The sequence below is a fragment of the Nannospalax galili genome, unplaced genomic scaffold, assembly GCF_000622305.1.
Source record: "Nannospalax galili isolate Female #2095 unplaced genomic scaffold, S.galili_v1.0 scaffold209, whole genome shotgun sequence".
NCBI lineage: Eukaryota > Metazoa > Chordata > Mammalia > Rodentia > Spalacidae > Nannospalax > Nannospalax galili.
In genome coordinates, this window is record NW_008360319.1 from 1256094 (window position 1) to 1276813 (window position 20720).

At 40.3% G+C, this 20720-nt stretch overlaps 1 protein-coding gene across 1 annotated transcript in view; it reads right to left on the reverse strand.

Annotated features, from left to right (window-relative positions):
* The window catches only part of Taf3 (TATA-box binding protein associated factor 3), a 190517-nt gene that overhangs the window by 12271 nt on the left and 157526 nt on the right, over positions 1-20720 (reverse strand). The window contains exon 4 of the mRNA XM_008825121.3: positions 17982-18064. Within this exon, the coding sequence (XP_008823343.1) occupies positions 17982-18064 (83 nt within the window). The remainder of the gene's footprint in view (positions 1-17981; positions 18065-20720) is intronic.

Sequence of the window (20720 nt, forward strand, 5' to 3'; positions counted from 1 at the left end):
ATTTTCTAATAGATTTGAGACATACTGTGCACTTTTAGAAACACATTCCCACATATGTTAAACAACCTCCTTTTCACACCAAATGGAAAAAAAATCACTGAGATTTTACAATGATTTACTGTAAAATCTCAGATTTGGTTGGTGACACAAATATCTTTATGTCTATTCATCCTGTTTTAAATTTTTTAAAAAATTTGTTATGTGTATCAGTGTTTTGCCTGCATGTATGTTAAGTGCACCGTGTGCAATGCAAACAGAGGACAGAAGAGGGCACTGGATCCCCTGGAATCAGTTACAGACAGTTGTTAGCCACCACATAGATGCTGGGAACTGAACCTGGTTCTTCTGCAAGAGCAGCTGGTGCTCTTAACTGCTGCTGAGCCATCTCTCCTATCCCTATTCATCCTATTTTTGTATTTTCATTTTTATTAAAAGTCTTAGACATACCAAGTCTAAGTGCAATAGTTGGTTTCCCAAAGGTACAGATACTTGTGGACAGAGTAACTATATTTGACTTCCAAGATCGGATCCTAAAATACTCTACACCTTCCCCTTTGCTCCATTTGGGACCACTCATTCAGGAAAGCCAGCTGCTGTGTTGTGTAGATGTGGAAGCTGTCTATGAAGGAGCCCGTAAGGCCTCCTGCTCATATCCTCTGTGTGTGAGTTTGAGGCAGCCTCATCAAGTTCTTCAGATGATTTGTTCTAGTCAGCAGCTTCCAAGGCTTGAGTGAAACCTACTCAAACCCTGAAGAAGTCAGGAAGTTTGCTTTAAATGGCTAAGTTATGAAATCATTTGTTGTGTGGGAATGGAAAACAAATACACCAAGTTTTCAGTTCTCTAACTTAGGTATATAAGCAAATATTTTGAACTTCGGAGAAATTATATTTTCGAGTCTCAGTACTTAACAGTCATTTCCATATTTTACACTGATCAAATACCAGAGACAATTATGAGAATCAGTTTTATGTTGATTCTTCAAATCAATCATTACTCCTTATTCTTGATCCTCACAGCTCAAATTTTAACATTCGTATAATTATAAGACAACGATAAATGGATTTAATTCCTCAAGCTCATGGCTTGCCTCTTGAATATTTACATCATCTCATAAAACGGGCATTTTATCTTGTCATAGCCCAAGTACACATCAAGTAGCAAACATTTTATCTTTTAATGCAGGCATGACCTATTTGAAAAATGAAACAAACTGCATGAAGTAATTAGTGAAAAACATCACCATTATAGAATCTTCATTTCCAAGGGAGAGGGATAAGTGATTACACTTCTATTGTCAAATGTTCGAAATCTGCAGAATACCCTAAGAGGGCATTAGTACTCAGATAAGCAATGAATAGTGCACATTTCACCACACTCGCACTAAGAGACACTAGAGGGACAATGCTGCTAACGAAAAATAGAGCAACCAAAATGGTCAGCCACCAGGAAAATGAAATACGACTTCCCTGAATGTATCTTGTCACCTATGTTTGACTTCAGAGTTAGGTAAATGATCTCCATATTCAGAAAAATTATTTTTTGAGACAAGGTCTCACTATGCAGCCCTGGCTGCCCTGGAACTTACTATGTGGACAAGGCTGGCCTCACACCAAAAAGATCCACCTGCCTGTGCCTCCCAATGCTGGAATTAAAGAGAAACACCACCACACTGGCTGTTCTTGCAGAAGACCTGGGTTCGAATCAAAGCAACTACATGGCAGTAACTATCCGTAACTCTAGTTCCATGGGATCAGACAGCCTCTTCCGTCTTCTGTGGGCATTGCAATGAGTGCACTTACCTGCATACAGGCAATACATGCATATACATAAAAAAAATAATAAATAAAATATTTTTAAAAAAGAGAGAGAACCACCACCAAGCCTGGCCTAGAAAAAATAAATTTGGTTTGCTTTTTGAGGCAGGATCTCTAGCCCTGCCTAGCCTGGAACTTGCTGGTAGACAAAGTTGGTCTTGAACTCACAGACATCCACCTGCCTCTGCCTCCCCAATGCTGAGATTAAGGAATACACCACCATAACCTGCCTAGAAAATTGATTTTTAAAAGTTGCTATAAATGGGGGCTGGAGAGATGGCTCAGTGGTTAAAACACTGGTTGTTCTTGCAGAAGACTCAGGTTCGGATCCCAGCACCCACATGGCAGCTAACAACTGTTTGTAACTTCAGTCCCAGGGGATCCGACAGCCTCTTCAGACCTCCGTGGACAGTGCATGACACGGGTACAGTTACCTACATGCAGGCAATACATGCATACACATAAAATAAAAATAATAAATAAAATTTTTTTTAAAGTTAAAAAAATTGCTATGAATGGAAAATAAACAGAAATGAATGAGCCTCAAGTTGTATCCATGATGATGAACATGTCATTTCAGGTGATTTTAGGAGGCCAGCATTTTGTTCACATATCCATAAAAGTTAAAGACAAATGCTGAGTAGGATCGCTCCCTATGAGTTGTTGGCGAGGTAACCCCAGAGGCTCCTATGACGATGAAGGCCGCTGCCATGACTTTTGGATGCCCACGGGAACTAGACAGCAAGACCCCATTGCTGAGGTCACACATATTCTAGGTATAGGACACAGAAACTAAGCTGGAATCGAGCCACATGCATCCTTGCTGCTTGCTGGTGTCTACAGTGCTGGAAGGTGCTTTTCATAGTGCCTGATCCCAACTCATCCTGAGCTGAATAGTACCAATGTTTGGAACATAATACCAACATTTTTGATTTTGGCTTTAACATTTTTTAAAATTTATTTTTATTTTATGAATATTATGCCTGCATGTATGTAAGTACACCTGTGTCATGCAAAGCCTGGAGGACATAGGCGGCATTGGATCCCCTGGATCTGGAGTTACAGAAGGTTGTTAGCTGCCATGTGGGTGCTGGGATTTGAACCTGGGTCTTCTGCAAAAGCAGCCAGTGCTCTTAACCATTGAGCCACCCCTCCAGCCCCCCAACTTTTTTTTAAGGTATTAAAATTAAGTGTATCCTTTTTGAGACAGGGTCTCCCAGTAGCCCAGGCTGGCCTGGAACTCACTAAATAGACCAAGCTGGCCTCAAACTCATAGAGATCCACCTGCCTCTACCTCCCAAGTGCTGGGATTAAAGGTATGTGCCATCATACCTGGCCTAAGTATATCCTTTTAAACACAGAAGACCATAAAATGATATATGATCATATACCCACCACCTTGGTAGATCTATGAGTTACTAAAATTTGAGGCTTACAGAGATAGCTCAGCAGTTAAGAGACTTGTTTACTCTTGCAAAGGACGGGATTCTGTACTAGCATCCACATGGTGGCTCACAACCATTTGTAACTCCAGTTTTAGAGGATCCAATGCCCTCTTCTGGCCTCCACAGCCACTGCATGCATAAGATGCACTCATATACACCAGCAAAACACTGAAGAGACATTAAAAATATGATTAGATAATCCCAATGCTGTTAGCATACATAAACGACATTTTCCTTGCTTTTAGCCAATACCCAGTCCATATTTAGATTTTTCCATTTGTTTGAAAAATCTTTTAATAGTTCATTTATTTTTATTGATTTATTTATTTTTTGTCTTTTTGAGACAGGGTCTCTCTGTAGCCCTAGCTGTCCTAGAACTCACTATGTAGACCAGGCTGGCCTTGAACTCACAGAGATCCGCTTGCCTCTGCCTCCCAGTGCTGGGATTTTTTAAAAGCGTGTGCCACCATTCCTGGCCACGATAGTTCATTTATTTTAATCAAGACCCAATCAGGTTTAGTCTTTCACATACTTTTAAAAATATTTTATTTATTATTTTAATTTTATGTATATGAGTGTATTGCCTGCATGTGTGTAAGTGCACCTGTGTCATCCAGTGCCTGTGGAGGTTAGAGGGTGGGGTCAAATCCCCTGTAACTAGAGTTCCAGACAGATGTTAGCCACCTTGTGGGTGCTGGGAATCGAACCTGGATCCTCTGCAAGAGCAGGCAGTGCTCCTAACCACTGAGCCATCTCTCCAGCTCCAATCTTTCAAATACTTCTAATCTAGAGTTTTTGCTCCATGCCCCTCCTCCCCCTTCCATGCAGTGGAAATCACATTATTTGTCCAATAGAGGGTCTCACTTGCTCTATTTGTTTGTGCACTTCCTTATAATGTCATTTTAATTGTTATTTTATCCCTACAATGGACATTTAGCTCTAAACAGTTGATGAGGTTCAAGTTTACCTTTGTTTCTCAGGGATATTTCCGTACTGTTTTATATCACATCAGTGGGCATTCGTGGTGTCTGTTCATACCCTTAAGCAATACTGAATTAGTCATTTCATTAGGCTCAACAGATGCTGAATTTTTAATCCAGTCATCTCGTTCACACTTAATAACTGAAATCATTTAATAAAAGTGTGCTTTTCTTCATCAACTTGAATACTCTGGTTATCTTGAAATGTACCTCAACAAGAAAGAGAAGTAAATACTGAATTCCTCTGTTGCCATCTTCAGAGAAAGGGGGACATGCCTGCAAGATGGCTGAGCCTGATGACATGAGTTCTATGCCTGAGACCCACATGGTGGAAGGAGAAAACATGGTAGAAAGAGAAAACTGGCTCCTGCAGGTTCTCCTTAGACTTCCACATGTATGCTATGGCATGTACCCCTCCACAATACATGTTATAAAAGAGCAAAGTAGTATTTGTACGACTGCATCAATAGAATATATGGGCGTTTTCATAGGGTAAATGTTATTAATGTGAAACAATCAGGAAATGCTACTAATATTATTTAACTTAATACATTTGTTTTTAATTTTCCTCTTGAAAATTGGGGGGGGGGGTGTAAAACGATAGCTTAGTGGTTAAGAGTGGGTACTACTCTTCCAGAGAACCAGAATTTGGTTCCCAGTACCCACACATTGGGTGGCTCACAACTGCCTGTAACTGCAGCTCCAAGGGATCTGACATTCTCCTCTGGCCTCTATGGGCATCTGTTACCTACACGCACATACCCTCAAATAGACACACACCACATACACATAATTTGAAAAAAAAATCTTAATTTTTTATATTTATTTCTGTGTGTGCACTCATGTAGATCACGGCACACATGTGGAATGTGGAGGTCGGAGGACAACTTGTGGGATTCAGTTCTCTCTTCTCACCATGTGGGACCCAGGGATTGAAATTCAGGTCATCAGACTTGATGGCAAGCACCTTTACCCTCTAAGTCATCTCACTGGTTCTATTCTTCCTCTTTGAATTTCCATTTTTTCCAAATTGTATTTGCCCATAGAGCTCTACTAAATTTCTCCTTTCCACAAACTTTTCAATAAAAACTGCTTCTTACCTAGAATCAACCACCTTGTAATTTCAGGTGTATCCCTTCCAGTCGGTAATACTCTCTGCCTTCTACTGTGATGTTTAGATTGATATTCCAGAGAATGGATAGCTGCTATAAATGTCCCATTCTAAGTGTATCTTCTTTGACACAGTTTGTGTATGTATCTAGATAAATTAAGTATTTGTTATGTGAGTGTCAACATTTGTTTCAACACTTTGAGTCTCCTTACTCCTGAAGGTAATGCGTCACTGTCCAGGTTGGCTTCCAACTCATGACCTTTCTACCTCTGAGCTACTATGAATGCAGGCATGAACTACTCTGCCTGGTTTGAGAGGCCTTTCCAAAACCCACATTCTCTGAAGTCAGGCTTCTAAAAGACGTGATGTCAAAAGGCTTTTGTTTCTCTTCAGCTAATAAGAGGTGTTGGTAAGAAAAAGCAAAGGCCAATGAAACCAAACATTTAACAAGGGATAAAACTTCACTCTGAATGGTCCTAGACCTTACAATCTACAGAAGATGGGTAATTACTTAGTAAAAGATGTCTTTATGTAAAAATATGCTAAAGTTGCAAGTTAATCATAACAGATACACTTTTACTTTTTCCTTAGCATAATATCCTAAGTTATTTGAAAACATTAAAAGCAGTAAGATGATATCCAGTGAACTTGAAAAATGAACAAGATTGTGATTACGAGTTGTATCTCACTGGAATATTATAAAACTCAGTCATTACTGAAGCCATGCTTGGAAAATCCAACATTACTTCTTTAAAATATATTAAAGTGTGAGAGACATTTTCCTCAGAGGTGTAGTCTTTGGTAAGATGCTCCTGTAAGGAGCTCTAATGAAACTCACTGGGAAAACAAGAACAGGGGTGAGAAGACCAGAGTACATCACACACATGTACAAAATGTCATAATGCAATCTATGGTGCATAATTAATACATACTAGTGAAGAAAAAATTATATGCATATATATGTATACATATATATTTCAGATTTTATATATAAATATACACAGAGGCAAAAAGTACATTAAAATTTAAAAGTAGCTGATAATCTTCACCAAATATCACCATGCTTTAGATGAATTCTTATCTTCATTTGTAGATAGCACAGAAAATGTATAATATATATGTTTAAACACATAAGATATATATGGACACTAAGTGACTATATGTGATCCATACATGTGTATATATGAATCATACTCCTGACCCTCACAGTGCTATTCTACGGCCAGACTGTATATTTAATTACACACTGGATAATGAAAAATGATCCTTCCAGGGCTGGAGAGATGGCCCAGCCATTAAGAGCACTGGCTGCTCTTGCAGTGGACATGGATTCTGTTCCCAACACCCACATGGTGGCTAACAACTGCCAGTAACTCCAGTTCCAGGGGATCCAATGCTCTTTTCTGGTTTCTGCAGGCACTGCATGGACGTGGTGCTCTAACATGCAGGCAAAACACTTAATAGATTCTTCAAAATGAAAAGGATTTTAGCAGTTTGAAAAGAACATGTAGACTGATTACATTATAAAATGAGATAAAAGGATGTAGCTTTTCTGTGTTCTTTTTAATTTATTTTTAGTATTTCATTTTCTTTCTTTCTTTCCTTTTTTTTTTTTTTTTTTTTTTTTTGTCTTTTTTGAGGCAGGGTCCCTGTAGCCTCTGCTGGCCTAGAACTTGCTATGTAGATCAGGCTAGCCTCGAACTCACAGAGATCTATCTGCCTCTGCCTCCTGAGAGCTGGGACTAAAGGCATGCGCTACCACGCCCGGCTCCAGTATTTCATTTTCTTAAGAAATGTTATAAACATTGATAAAATATTTACTGATAAATCATTTTGGTTAAGATTTAAGGAGCTTTGATGAACTTTAAGGATGCTATCATTACAAAAAAGTGTCCAAGGACACTTATAATAAATAAATATATAAACACACACATACATACATACATACATACATACATACATACGTACACACATACATACATACATACATACATACATACATACATACATTTTCTAAAATTTTCTTTCAGGCAAGAATTTGAATGACTTTGATTCACACAATACTGAGATCATTCTAAACAAAAGGAGGAGGGGGAAAAAGGCTAGAGAAGGTCACTGAAGCTCCTAAATACTTAAAGGCTAGAACAGAGGATTTAGAGCTGCATCAGGTTTTTGTCCTCTTGTCTCTGAGTTGTCCCTCATACCGCCCACTATTAAGGACGGCCTAGAAGGTCTCAAGAGAAGGCTGAAACTTTGAGGGATGCTCAAGAGAGTGGAAGTTAGTTGCATGGTTCATTTTTGAGGTCCTTTCTGGAAGCGACTGGGGAACAGGGCTCTGAATGGCTCTTGAAGGCACTTTCCAAGCCTCTTCCTCCTTCCTCCCACCCCTGTCCACATACCAGCAACCTACACCTTGCAGTAACTGACTGGTAATCTGAATTGTTTTAATTTTGGTTTTTATTGTAGGGAGCACAAAGAAGCAGACTTCAAATACCAGGTAACCTGAAAATGTACCCAATTAAGGGCTTTTTATTCTTTTTTTTTTTCTTTAAAACTAAATAGTAACGATACTTGAAAGCACATGTACTGATGGACAGATGCATACATGTGTGCAGAAAGACATCTAGTGCTTTTAGAAAGGCCAGAAGCAGCAGCAGAGGTAAGTCCGAGTTTACTTTATATGACTCTGACTGCAACCTAACTTTACAGGACAGATGTGAATGTCCTTGCATTTATCATAAGCCAAGCAAATAAAACAGCAAAAACAGTAAGACATCTGCCTCACCCACTTGGCTTTGAATGGAATGAGAGCAGGGAAAAAACATGGCCATTGACCACTTATAACTGGATTCTCTCCTTCTGCTCATCCTAGTTCAAAACAAACAAGCCTGATGACATTACTTACTCTCAGTACTCCTGTGTTTTAGCAAAACTCACATGTCTACATACAAATTCATCGGTATTTCAAAATGAGATCATAATATATATCAGAGCTATGCTCAAAACCAGGTTCATGTCTAACACTAGCAAGAAGTGCTCTAATAATCAAACTAAAATAAAAGTACATGAAAGTGTCCATATCAATAGCTAAGGAGGTGGGGTAGGGGGTCAGCTGTAGAACAGTATATATGGTAATTCTACTACTGGGAGAAAGGATGGGATTTGTGGAGTGGGCTTTTTTTTCTAAAGCTATACATTTTTCATTTATTTATTTATTTATATTTTTATTTATATTTTATGAGTGTTTTGCCTGCGTGTATGTGAGTGCATCATGTATGTGCAATGCCCATGAAGGCCAAAAGGGGGTGTGGGATTCTCTGGAACTGGAGTTAGGGCTGATTGTTGGCTGCCATCCAAGTGCTGGGAACTGAACCTGGGTCCTTTGCAAGAGCAGCCAGTGTTCTTAACTGCTGAGTCATCTCTCCAGTCCACAAGCTATACATTTTTAAAAAGTTATTATTTTTATTTTTATGTGTATGAGTGTACTGCCTGCCATGTATGTGAGCGCACCCATGTCATGCAATGTTGCAGAGGTCAGAAGAGGGCTTCAGATTCCCCTAGAATTAGAGTTAAGGATGGTTTGTAGCCGCCATGTGCATGCTAGGAATCGAACCCAGGTCCTCTGCAAGAGCAGTCAGTGCTCTTAACCGCTAAGCCATCTCTCTAGGCCCAAGTTATACATTTTTAAACAAATTATTTATCATTATCCTTACTATAACTATCATTATATCAAGATAGGGTTTCATATATTTCAAGATAGCCTCAAACTCACTACATAGCCAAGGACAGCCTTGAACTTCCTGCTCTACCTTGCTAGTGCTAGGGTTACAGGCACATCCTACCACGCCTGTACTATTTGGTGCTGAGGCTCAAACCCCGGGCTTCGCGCATGCTAAGCAAGCACTCTACCAACTGAGCAACCTCCTTAGTTATTTTTACATTTATTTATGTGTGTGTGCACACACGTGTCACGACAATGTGTGTGATGATCAGAGGACAATTTGTAGGAGCGAAATGGTGACTTTTGGATTACATGTCTGTTACACACATCAATTCACAGCAGTTGTGTTTACCTGCACAAGATCAAGTCAATCAGAATTCTCAAATGAATGGGTGCAAGACATCAGCCTCAACCTTATCAGAGGAGCTATTGGCAGCTCGTTACTGAGGAAGAGAGTTAATACCCTTTGGGGATGTGGCCCCTAGTAGGTTGCCCTTGCCCTAGTGGATGGCCACATACTCATGTGCATAAAAGTAGCACTAATTGGACCCAGGGGGTTATTAATAGCAATAAACAAATAAATAGAAAAATCTGGGAAAGTGATGGGGTGGAAGATGCTAGGAGTTGGAGGGACGTAGTGGTGCGAGGATATGATCATTTATACACATTATATAATCATATGGAAATTTCAGAGAATAAAAAATATTATTGAAAAAAAGAAGTCACAGTTGTTTCTTGGGCAGAAACCGGAAAGCAGGGGGTTGAAGTGTAAAAACTAATAAGGTCAGCCGGGCGTGGTGGCGCACGCCTTTAGTCCCCACACTCGGGAGGCAGAGGCAGGCGGATCTCTGTGAGTTCGAGGCCAGCCTGGTCTATACAGTGAGTTCCAGGACAGCTGGGGCTACAGGGAGACCCTGTCTCAAAAAGGCCAAAAAATAAAAAAATAAAAAAAATAAAATAAAAAAAAAGGTGATCTAAAGCCAGAAGAGGAAGTTATAAGTCTAGTGAAGGTGAGAGGGTTTGGCATGAGAAGATGAGGGAAAAGTGAGAGAAAAAGAACGAGAATGGCAAAGAGCAGAGGAGACAGGAGAGAAGAACGTCCCACCAAGGTAAGACAGGTCAGGAGGAGGAAAGACTCAGGAAGAGGATGGATCTTAAGAACCAGGAAAGGGAGACCCAGCTTCACACACACACACACACACACACACACACACACACACACACACACACACAAGGGACACCCCCACCCCACCTCCCCAAAAAATCAGGAAAGATGCTGCTGCAGTCTTTCTTGGAGCCTAGAGAAGTTGTGGGGAGACATACAGTTCTAGAACCCCAAAGAACAAATCCAAACAGCTAGAGTAATATGGCTAGTCAGTTCACAGTGCTGACACTAGGGCGTCAATGCAAGAAAAAGCTGCCAAAATTCTTCGACACAGAGCTGCTGTAGTGACGAGGATATCCACTTCACACGCTACCACGGTGAGTGTGAGAATGCTAGAGAAACGGTTATTACATGTATCCAAATCCTCATGCAAAGGCCCACAAAGCAATAGGAGATATGATGTCCTAAGAGGTCTAAGTGTTTCCATCAGTAGGTATACAATCTTTTGGAAACAGCCAGTGTGTGAGCAGGTTGAATTTAGGGGAAGTTATAATCAGAGCATACCCGAAAGGTTACCACAATATGGATGAGTTATCTCTGCCTGTCACAGGTTAAAGAACATTTAAATTCTGCAAGTTCCCATCAGCTTTTTTTCAGATAACAAATCTTAAGTAGCTTCCTATATTCACTCAATTAGTGATCTCAGGCCTTGATAACACTGCAGAGAGAAACTTTCCAACTATCATTCAAATCATATCTAAAAAAGTGGTCATAAATATTTTAAAAACTAAGTGAACTAATAAGACCTAGACCCATTAAGGATAAGATCTTTTTACAACAAATTAAATAAAACAATTTATTGAAATCTGGACTCTAGATAAGCTAGATTTACTGGCTGACCTTTTATTCATTTAAAGAACAAAATTAGCTCTAATTGCATTAGAATGGAATCCAGTAAATTTTCCTCAGTCTTCTAATGTGGCATCCATGTAAGAACAGCTGTAATTGTTTATAAGCAAGATGGAAATGCTTTGATTATAATCTTTCCACTTGTTTTACTGGGTCATAAAAGCATTTCCCCAACCTAAAGCTGCTTGTTCTGACAGTGTCCAGTTTTTCTCTTAAATACACTGCATCTTTGGTATTTACAAACAAACTCCAATGCTCCAGGAAAATAAATTAAATTTGGACTTCATCATAATTCTAGATCAGTAAAAATGAGTAATGTAAGGAAGACGAGAGCTTTCTGTCTGGAGAAAGCAGAAAATGGTGGAAGATCTGAATAAGAATACATTTAGTTACCTGCTTCCTCTGGGAGGGAGCTCTCCCTGAGACAACCATGAGCCCAGGGAAGAGTGAAAGCGGCAGACCGGTCTCAAGCCTTCAGAGGCAGGAAATGGGTCAGCAGCAATGCTTAGTGTCACTCACCAGCATGAAAGCAAGGTCATTTTAAAATTGCAAATAAAGTCTTCTAAAAAACATAAATTACATTTACAATTTTTTTTGGAGTTTGTTTGTTGCTTGTGTTTTGAGACAGGGTCTCACTTACGAAGCCCTGGCTGGTCTTGAACTTGCTATGTAAAATAGGCTGGCCTGGAATGCAAAGAGGTCTTGCCCCTGGCCTCCCAAATGCTGGGACCACAGGTGTACACCGCCACACCCAGCTTCTATTGCTTCTTTACTACAATATACTCTCATTAAGTTGTGCTAAACTTACTTAGATTTGAAGTATAGCAAGTCAAGTAAAGAAAGTGGAATTAAAAGGCATCCGCTATTATTAAAGAACTTTATCACTAAAATACCACTATACATTTTTTACTCTATAGATATCTTTGCACTAAATTTGGCTACACTTTTTAAATTAATTAATTAGTTATTTATTTTGAGACACTCTTGCTACATGGCCTGGCTAGTCTGAAACTTGCAGCAATCCTCCTGCCTCAGCCTCCAAAGAGATGAGATTAGAGGCATGTGCCACCATGCACTGGCTACATTTTTATTTATTTTGGAGGGGAGCCTTTAAAGACAGGGTTTCCCTGTAGTCCCAGCTGGCCTGGAACTTGCTATGTAAACCAAGCTGGCCTCTACCTCACAGAGATCTGTCTGCCTCTGCCTCCCAAGTGCTAGGATTAAAGGTGTGCACCACCAAGCCCGGGCAAACTGTTAAGTGTTGGCTGGTACAGGAATTGAAACTTCAACCTTGGTGTTATTAGCACCATGCTCTAAACAACTGAGCTAACCAGTCAGTCACTAGCTACATTTTAAGAAGATTAAACCTTTGTTTCTCAAGATTAATAAGCAAAGCTTCAGCTCCCATTTTTACAGTATATGGACCAAACTGAGAAACTACAACTATTAAAAAGCCCTCACTAGGCTTAAGCAAAACCTCATGAACTAAGTCAGTACTTCAGTACTTCTCCCAGGAGATGCAGAAGGAAAGGATACCCCTGAAGTTAGGAACTCAACCCAGCTGCCACTGGGAGTCCACATAGTGGCAGAAGGAGAAGTCTGTCAGTAGTAAAGCTGCTGCCCCTAACAGTACCTCACACCTAACCTGAGTTCCTTGGAAAACAGGGTGAATGTCCAGTAAAAACTCTCAAAGGGAACTCAGAGTTCTAAGAGTGGCAGAGCTGTCTGACAGGCTCGGATTGCCTTGTCGACCGGTCAGAGTACAGGCAGGATCGCATGAAAGCAGAGGAGGGAGACTGTCTTCCTGCAATCACGAGCCTCTCCACTGGGAAGTCCAGTCGAGTAGACTGAAAAGGCAGAGCACAGAGCAGGGTGGGTAGCACACGGCCCCAGTCTCAGCACTATAGAGGCAGAGGAAAGGATGGTCTCCAGCTCCAGTCTAGCCTGGGCTACACAGTAAGACTGGGTAGGCAGAAGGCCATGGATCCTTATAAGAGGACAGCACTAAAGACGACAGCATTTGTAAAGGAAGAACGCTGATTCCCCAATAGTATCCTCAAAGCTTTACAGAAATTTATGTTTTTCTTTATACTTATCAATATGTAAAATTACCTTTTCCCTTGAGGGTCATTTAATAGAATTTTAAGTTTCATAAATACCACTGGATATTTAAACTTAGAGAAGAAGCTACAGGTCCTTATTTTGCCATATTTCTTTCTTGACAATTTTCTCTAAACAGACTGTCCCTAAGAAATTCTACCACATTACTTAGCTCTGTTTTCCTCACAGCAGGACTAGAATAATACCATCAGTTAGCCATCTCAACTACACTTGCTCAAAATAAAGTAGCTCAGCAAACAGTAAGGTCAAAATGGCAAACCTCAGGACAGCTGTGCTGCCTGCCTCTTACCACTTCTTCGCATTAGCACTCCTTGTCACTTGTCTGTCTGGGGGAACCCCAGGACCCTGAACAGTAGAGCTCTAGACAGCTGTTCATAGGAAAGTGGAAACCCTAACTCGACTGTGAGATATTTCAGTGGTCCTGAATGCACTGCTTCCCCATTCCCACGGACAGTGTTGAGGCCGTAGTTTCAGGGTTAATACTTTTGTTTTATCTTCAATGTGGACTGTAGGGAACTCTGGGCATCCATTACTAGGAGATATATAATAACCCTTAGGTCTTTGGAAAGTCCTCCTAAATTTTAACACTGCCAGGAAGAGGTACTGGCTCATCACAGACCCCTGTAGAAGACAGCTTCAGAGGATGTGAAACTGATGGAAAAACAAATTACTGCTGTCTGGCTGCAAGGAACAGTAAGAGAGAACAGAGGACCCGATCTAACCACAAAGCCCTTTTCTGGATCAAGGGCAGCAGACCTAATTTCTTTAAGACTTAGAAACTAAATATTGTTTTAAAGGTCTTCTGACAAGACGGTATAATTTGAACCTTGTAAAGCTTTTTCTTTTCCTCACAATTTCAAAAGACTGTCCTTCAGCAATAAACACTATCCCTCCCCCTTGGAATACACAGACTCCTTTGTTTTTAAATCCTAGTCTGATCATTAATTTCACCTGAAAAGAATATTAGCTCACCCCCAAGTGTGCACAAATGGGAACTAAATGCACATTTATATGAATCCTCACCACTTTTCCATCACTACAGCCATGGAACAGGCCATGGATTCTTCCACCATAAAAGATGCCTGGAATTTGGATGTCACTCAATTTTCATGTGTCATAAAATATATTTTTAAAAATTTTACAAAATTTATGTGTATGTATATGTATATGTACGTGTGTGTGTGTATGTGTGTGTGTGTGTGTATGCAGGTGTGTGCAGAGGCCAAAACAGGCTGTCAGATCTGAAGTTGGAGTTACAGGCAATTGTGAACTGAAGAAGTAGGTGCTGGGAACTGAACTCTGGTCCTTTGGAAGAGCCACAAGTGTTCTTAACCACTGAGCCATCACTCCAACCCCATAACATTCTTTAATGCAAAAACAATTCTTAGTTTGCACATCATACAAAAACAGGCAATAGGCCACCCCTCCCCAAATCTTTACTTAATTTCTATGTATACGCAAATCTATTTTACTTGAGCATCTCCTCTCCTCCTCCTCCTTCCCCTTCTCCCTGCCTCCCTTAATTTAACATGTAATGTGTTAAACTTAATTTCTTTGTTCATTGTAAGCAGTTTCCTGCACCTGCCATGGTCAAATAATTAATCCTTCATATAAAATGGAGGTTATGTTCTAATTGTCTACATTTTACAAGTAGTATAACACAACTTCCAAGGGCAATTTTTCTAGAATCTCTGGTTATTCTAATTTCCCTCAAGCTGGACATTTTGTTCCAGAGTAATGGGATCTAGTTTGCACATCTTCCAGTCTCTTAGGGATATGAGTGATTTATGGAAAGGCGAAAACAGATCCTTAAGGGCAAAGAGCCTTTTAAAAATCTATTTCTTTAAAGGGAGTGAGCAAGCCAAATCTCTGTGTGGGAGTTAAGAATGACGACCTATGGAGAAAACAGAAATTAAACGTGAACTGGTGAAAGTGCCTTTTGAATGGTGAATAAGAACACTTTCCCTTGGAGAAATGAGACAGTAAATAGACTTTTCAAGGAGATAGAGTGAAAGTCACTCTGCTGGGACTCCTTTGTCATCCTACTGGTTGAGAGATTAGGACCTTATTCAAACTTTGTTTTTCTTGATGGTGCTAAGTATCAAACCTAGAGCACTGTGCATGCTAAGCAAGTGCTCTACTACTGAGTTACACCCTTAGCCCAATTCAGACTTCTGTAAGGAAGGCTGAAGGCAGTGTGCACACCAGATACTAGGTTTAAAGAGATGGATTAATTTTTTAAATAAGATTTTCTGTTTGTCAGTAGTAGGACCACCTGCCATCTAGGGTCTCTATTGGCACAACTAAGAAGGACAAGGTAGGAATTACACAGATAACTTAGGCAAGAAAAATAGGAACCATTTTGATTTTGCCTTTTTAACTCTTCACAGAAGTGCACACTCTCTTGGAAGACTATGTTGGCCTTTCTACTACCTCTCATCATACTCCTGCTGGACTTTATCAAAGTGCATTTACAACTGACAGAGACAGTGCATAAAACACAAAAACTTTCAGATGACATGAACTACTGAGAACAGCAACAACAACAAAAAAATCCATATATATATTTTTTTAAAGTATATACTTGGTCACGAGTCCACGGCTGGGGAGATCATAGGACCTGGGGTGTGTGTGGCAGGGGGAGAACTACAACTATTATTTTACTAAATGGATATGTTTATTTACGTTTATACCCACAGACTGGTGCTGCTCTCAACCTTGGCCAGAGAAGCTTCTTTTTGTTTTGTTTTGTTTTGTTATTTGGTTTTCAAGACAGGGTCTCCCTGTAGCTCCAGCTGGCCTGGAACTCACTATGGAGACCAGGTTGGACAGAGATCCACCTGCCTCTGCCTCCCAGGTACTGGGATTAAAGGCGTGCACCACCACACCTGTCAAGAAGCTTCTTTTTGTAAAGACACATAATTGGTCAAAATGCTGAGAATAACTGAGCACTGAGTGACTAGCCCTAAATGGGACATCTGTGTCAACCTCCCCCTAAGGCTCAGGGAACATCATGGAAGAGGAGCTGGAAAGAATGTAAGAGCTGGAGGATGTGTAGAGAGCTGCCTTGTGGACATGATATGGCTACAGCACTCATGAACTCATAGCAGCTGTGGTTATCTGCACAAAAGCAAGTCAGTAAATATTGCAGCACGGATGGGGGAGGCACTTAGGAAGCTCCATTTCTACTTAGTCAAGGAGCTCTTGACAACTGATGGCTGCGAGGGAGGGTGAGTCATTTTTCTTTGGAGGTATGGCTGCTGGTAGGTTGCCCATGCTCGTGTGGATGGCCCCACACCCATGTGCACACAGGCAGCACTCACTGGACTCAGAGGCTTACTAAAAAACACAAAAGAAAGCTGGATGTGATGGCATACACCTTTAATCCCAGCACTCAGGAAATAGAGGCAGGCAAATCTCTGAGAGATCAAGGCCAGCAGGGGCTACAAGGGGGTCCTGTCTCAAAAAGAAAAAGAAAAACAAAAGAAAAGAAGACAGGCAGGTAGGAGGGAGAAGGAGGGGTCTGTGAGGGAGGGAAGAAGGCCTTGGGTTAGATATGATCAATTTACACTGCACACATGCATGAAACTGTCAAAGAATAAAATAGTAAATTAAAATGTCAATTAAAGCACTTTCTAGGTTTTATTTTGATTCTGTTTCTTGAGCTACGATTTTGTTATGTAGACCAGGCTGGCCTCCAATTCTTGACTCTCCTGTTTCAGCCTCCCAGGTGCTGTGATTACAGATATGCATCACCACCCCAGTACATTTCTGTTATTTACTTACTAAACAGATTTTTACATTCTACTCTCTTATGCTGAACTCAAGCAGAAACCAACGGCTTCTACTTTCTGTGCAGGACTTGATTGCCTGCAGCATGAACCACTCCGCTTTCATGCTTACTGTGAAAAAACTCAGGAACTTGTACTTTTAGCTTGTTAATTTCACTGAAATGACATACACTGTGCTTTTCAGAACAACTATTTCAACATAATTTATGAACATATCAATATTTTATACCTCATTAGGAACACGTAAGAACACTGTAGGATTAATACTTCCTCAAAAGATGAATGGGAAAAAATCCAACTAATTGATTTTAAGGAAAGATAGATAGGCTTCCATGGGCACCTGCATACATGTGGTGCACATACATATATTCAGGCAAACACATACACATAAAAAAACTACTAAAAAAAGAAAGATGGGCTGATAAGATGATTCTGTGAAAATTAAGATAAACAGCAAATATGGGATTTATGTTCCTCACTTTCTTTGAGAAACTAAAGAGTAGAAGAATGGGCATCCAGTTGTCACTGTTATACACTGTGCCCTGACACTTCTGAGTACATCTGTCTTACAGGTACTGAACAAAGCACAATCCATCTGAATCTTTATTCTCTGTCCAGTGGCAGGTGATGTGACCTTGAGAAGGTCTAACACCGTACCTATACCATACCTATGGCAGCTGACCCATCCAATACACAGCCTCATATTTTTCAGATAACCAGGACCCCAAACACTATGCAGAAACAATATCATATGCTAATCTTTAAAAGAGAGTAACAGAACAAGAAAAAAGGGGCGGGGGATCGCATATGTTAAAAAAAGCAAGAAGCATTTACCTGGAGGAAGAAACCAGTACGAACTTGGTAGCAGGGGGCTCTCAGAATAGAAAGTGGCCACATGCTCGTACGTGCTGACGAATCCTAGGTCTACTGGGACAGTGCAGAGAGGGGCAGGTGTCACTCTCATCCCCAACCTTCATACTTACATCTTGTCCTGGCCAGCACCGACTCGCAGCGTCAACCTGGGGATAACCGGACTTGGGGCTGGAACAACTGGCTCCACCTTTATCTGTGGAAGGTACGACATTGCCATCAGAAACAAATTGTTTTCTACTCAAGTATTTCCTACCTCTGCTACTTCCCTGCCCTTACAAAGCTAATCAACTAAAAATTCTAGACAAAAAGACAACTTGGGCCAGTCTATGCTTCTTTTTCATTGTTATGTGTGTTGTGAGTGGTGCAGCACCTGTCAGTGTGCATATGCATACGTGTATACATGTGTGTAGAGGCCAGAGGGAGACAACAAGTGCGTCCTCAATCATTCTCCACCTTCATTTTTTTATTTACTTACTTTTCTTTTATGTGTTTGAGGATTTTGCCTGCAGGTATGTAAATGCGTAGTGTCATACAATGCCCACAGAGGCCAAAAGAGAGCATCACTCTCCTGGAACTGGACTTAATGACAGTTGTTAGCTGCCATGTGGGTGCTGGGAACTGAACCCAGGTCCTCCACGAGCAAGCAGTGTTCTTAATCACTGAGACATCTCTCTGGCCCTGCATTTACTTTTTTGAAACAGGTTTTCTCACTGAACCTGAAGCTCACAGATTTTGTTAAGCTGGCTGGCCAATGAGCTTCAGGGATTCAATTGCTTCTGCCCCTGCCTCCCATTAGTGGTGGGGTTATAGGCACATACCACTTAAAGGTGTACCGGTTTTTACTTGGTTTCTGGGGATCAAACTCCGTTCCTCATGCTTACCTGGCAAGCACCTTACTGAATTAGCTATCTCCCCAGTCTTAGTTTATGTTTCTTAATAACTAAAGGCTACTGGACATTATGAGAGTCTATGAATTTTAGTCATAGTATATTAATATGGCAGTTGTTTCTGGCTTATTTGTCTTAACTTCTTCAGTATTATCAATTATTTATTATTACCATTATTGAGACAGCATCTCCCTATAGCCCCAGCTGGCCTGGACCTTGCTATGTATACCTGCTTGGCCTCAATCTTACAGAGAGATTCACTTACTTCTCCCTCCCAAGTGCCAGAATTAAAGGTGTTCATCACTACACCTGCCTCATATATATAAACTTTTATCACAGCACTTGGTGGAACATTTACATACCTGTCAGGTTTAACATAACTAGAAAGACTTGCAATGAGATCGTCCCTAAACAATAAAGCACATTTATTTGGGGCTGCAGAGACACTCAACAATTTCAGAGTGTGTACCATCTTGGAGAGGACCTGGGCTGATTCCCAGCACCCACATCAGGTGGTTCTTGATGGCTGTAACTCTAGCGCCAGGGAACCTGATACCATTGGTCTCGTGTGCACTTACCCACACATAAACCCAAACATTATTTAAAATAAAATTTAAAACTACATTTATTTATGGGACTTGAACATAAAACTCATTGTAAGTTTGCTTTTTCATATGAAAAAGCTGAAGTGTCAAGTATAATTACTGGACTAAATAATTCCATTTTGGGCTCACTGCTAGAAGATACAAAATGATGTAAAAGAAAAAATAATAACCCAAAGCCTCTTTTTAGAAAGTATTTATAGTGAAGGCAATGACCCCTGAAAATGCTGAAAACTTTGCAAATACTCAAGCTTTTAGTCAGAAAGAAAATATACAAATTAAGTATGACATTAAACGGTCTCTTGATACTTTCTGGTTATATCTTATGGTATAATAAATGTTTTGGATAAACAAACCAAACAAAAATCCTGGAGTTCTAAATTACTATCTACGTAAGAGTTTTTCAATGGGAGCCTAACAGCAATTTTTGGTGGGATAATTCTTCATTGTACAGAACTGCCTCGAGTATGGTCAGATGCTTAACAGCCCTGGTCTTGGAATACTGTAAGTCATTGTTAGCCCTGACAACACTCAATAAACATTGATTTCCATACTCGAAGCCCAAGAATTAAGTCATAATAGAAGGATACAGGGGAATGGATACAGAAAATACTGTTACATGTATATCATGTAGTTATTTGCAAATGGATCTAATCCAACACTTTCACATTCTTTTATTTTATTTCACATTTTATTTTAATATTTTATTATTTTTATTTTATGTGTATGAGTGTATTGCCTGCATGTATGTGAGTACACCTGTGTCGTGCAATGCCTCGGAGGTCAGAAGAGGGCATTGGATTCCCCTGGAACTGGAGTTAAGGACAGCTCACAGCCGCCACGTGGGTGCTGGGAATCAAACCCAGGTCCTCTGCAAGAGCAGTCAGTGCTCTTACCGCTGAGCCATCTCTCCAGCCCCTCACAGTTCTTTTAAAAACATATCATTACCTCAAGATCTGTTTTGGCTATTCTCTTGAACAAAGCCTGGCATGCAGGATGTGCTTACTAAACATTTTATCTTAAATGTGGCCTCAACTTTCATCTCTGTTATTACATTATTCTTCCAGGATCAACCTAAGCCATCTGTCACAGCACTGAATCGATAGTAAAAGAAATTCAGAGAACTTTTTTACTTCATCTGTGCCTTCAGTACTACTCATTTACTTGGATTTCCTCTCACTCAAATACTGCAGAAACCATGTCTGTTTTGTTTGTTGTTGGTTCCCACGTCTGTCACAGTGACATATCAAGTGCTTTAAAGACATTAAAAACTGAGTATGAAGCAGTGATTCCAAACTGCTTTCAAGATCCTCCTCCCATGATTTTTTTCCCTTTTGCTAAGCAAACTATACAGGTAAAA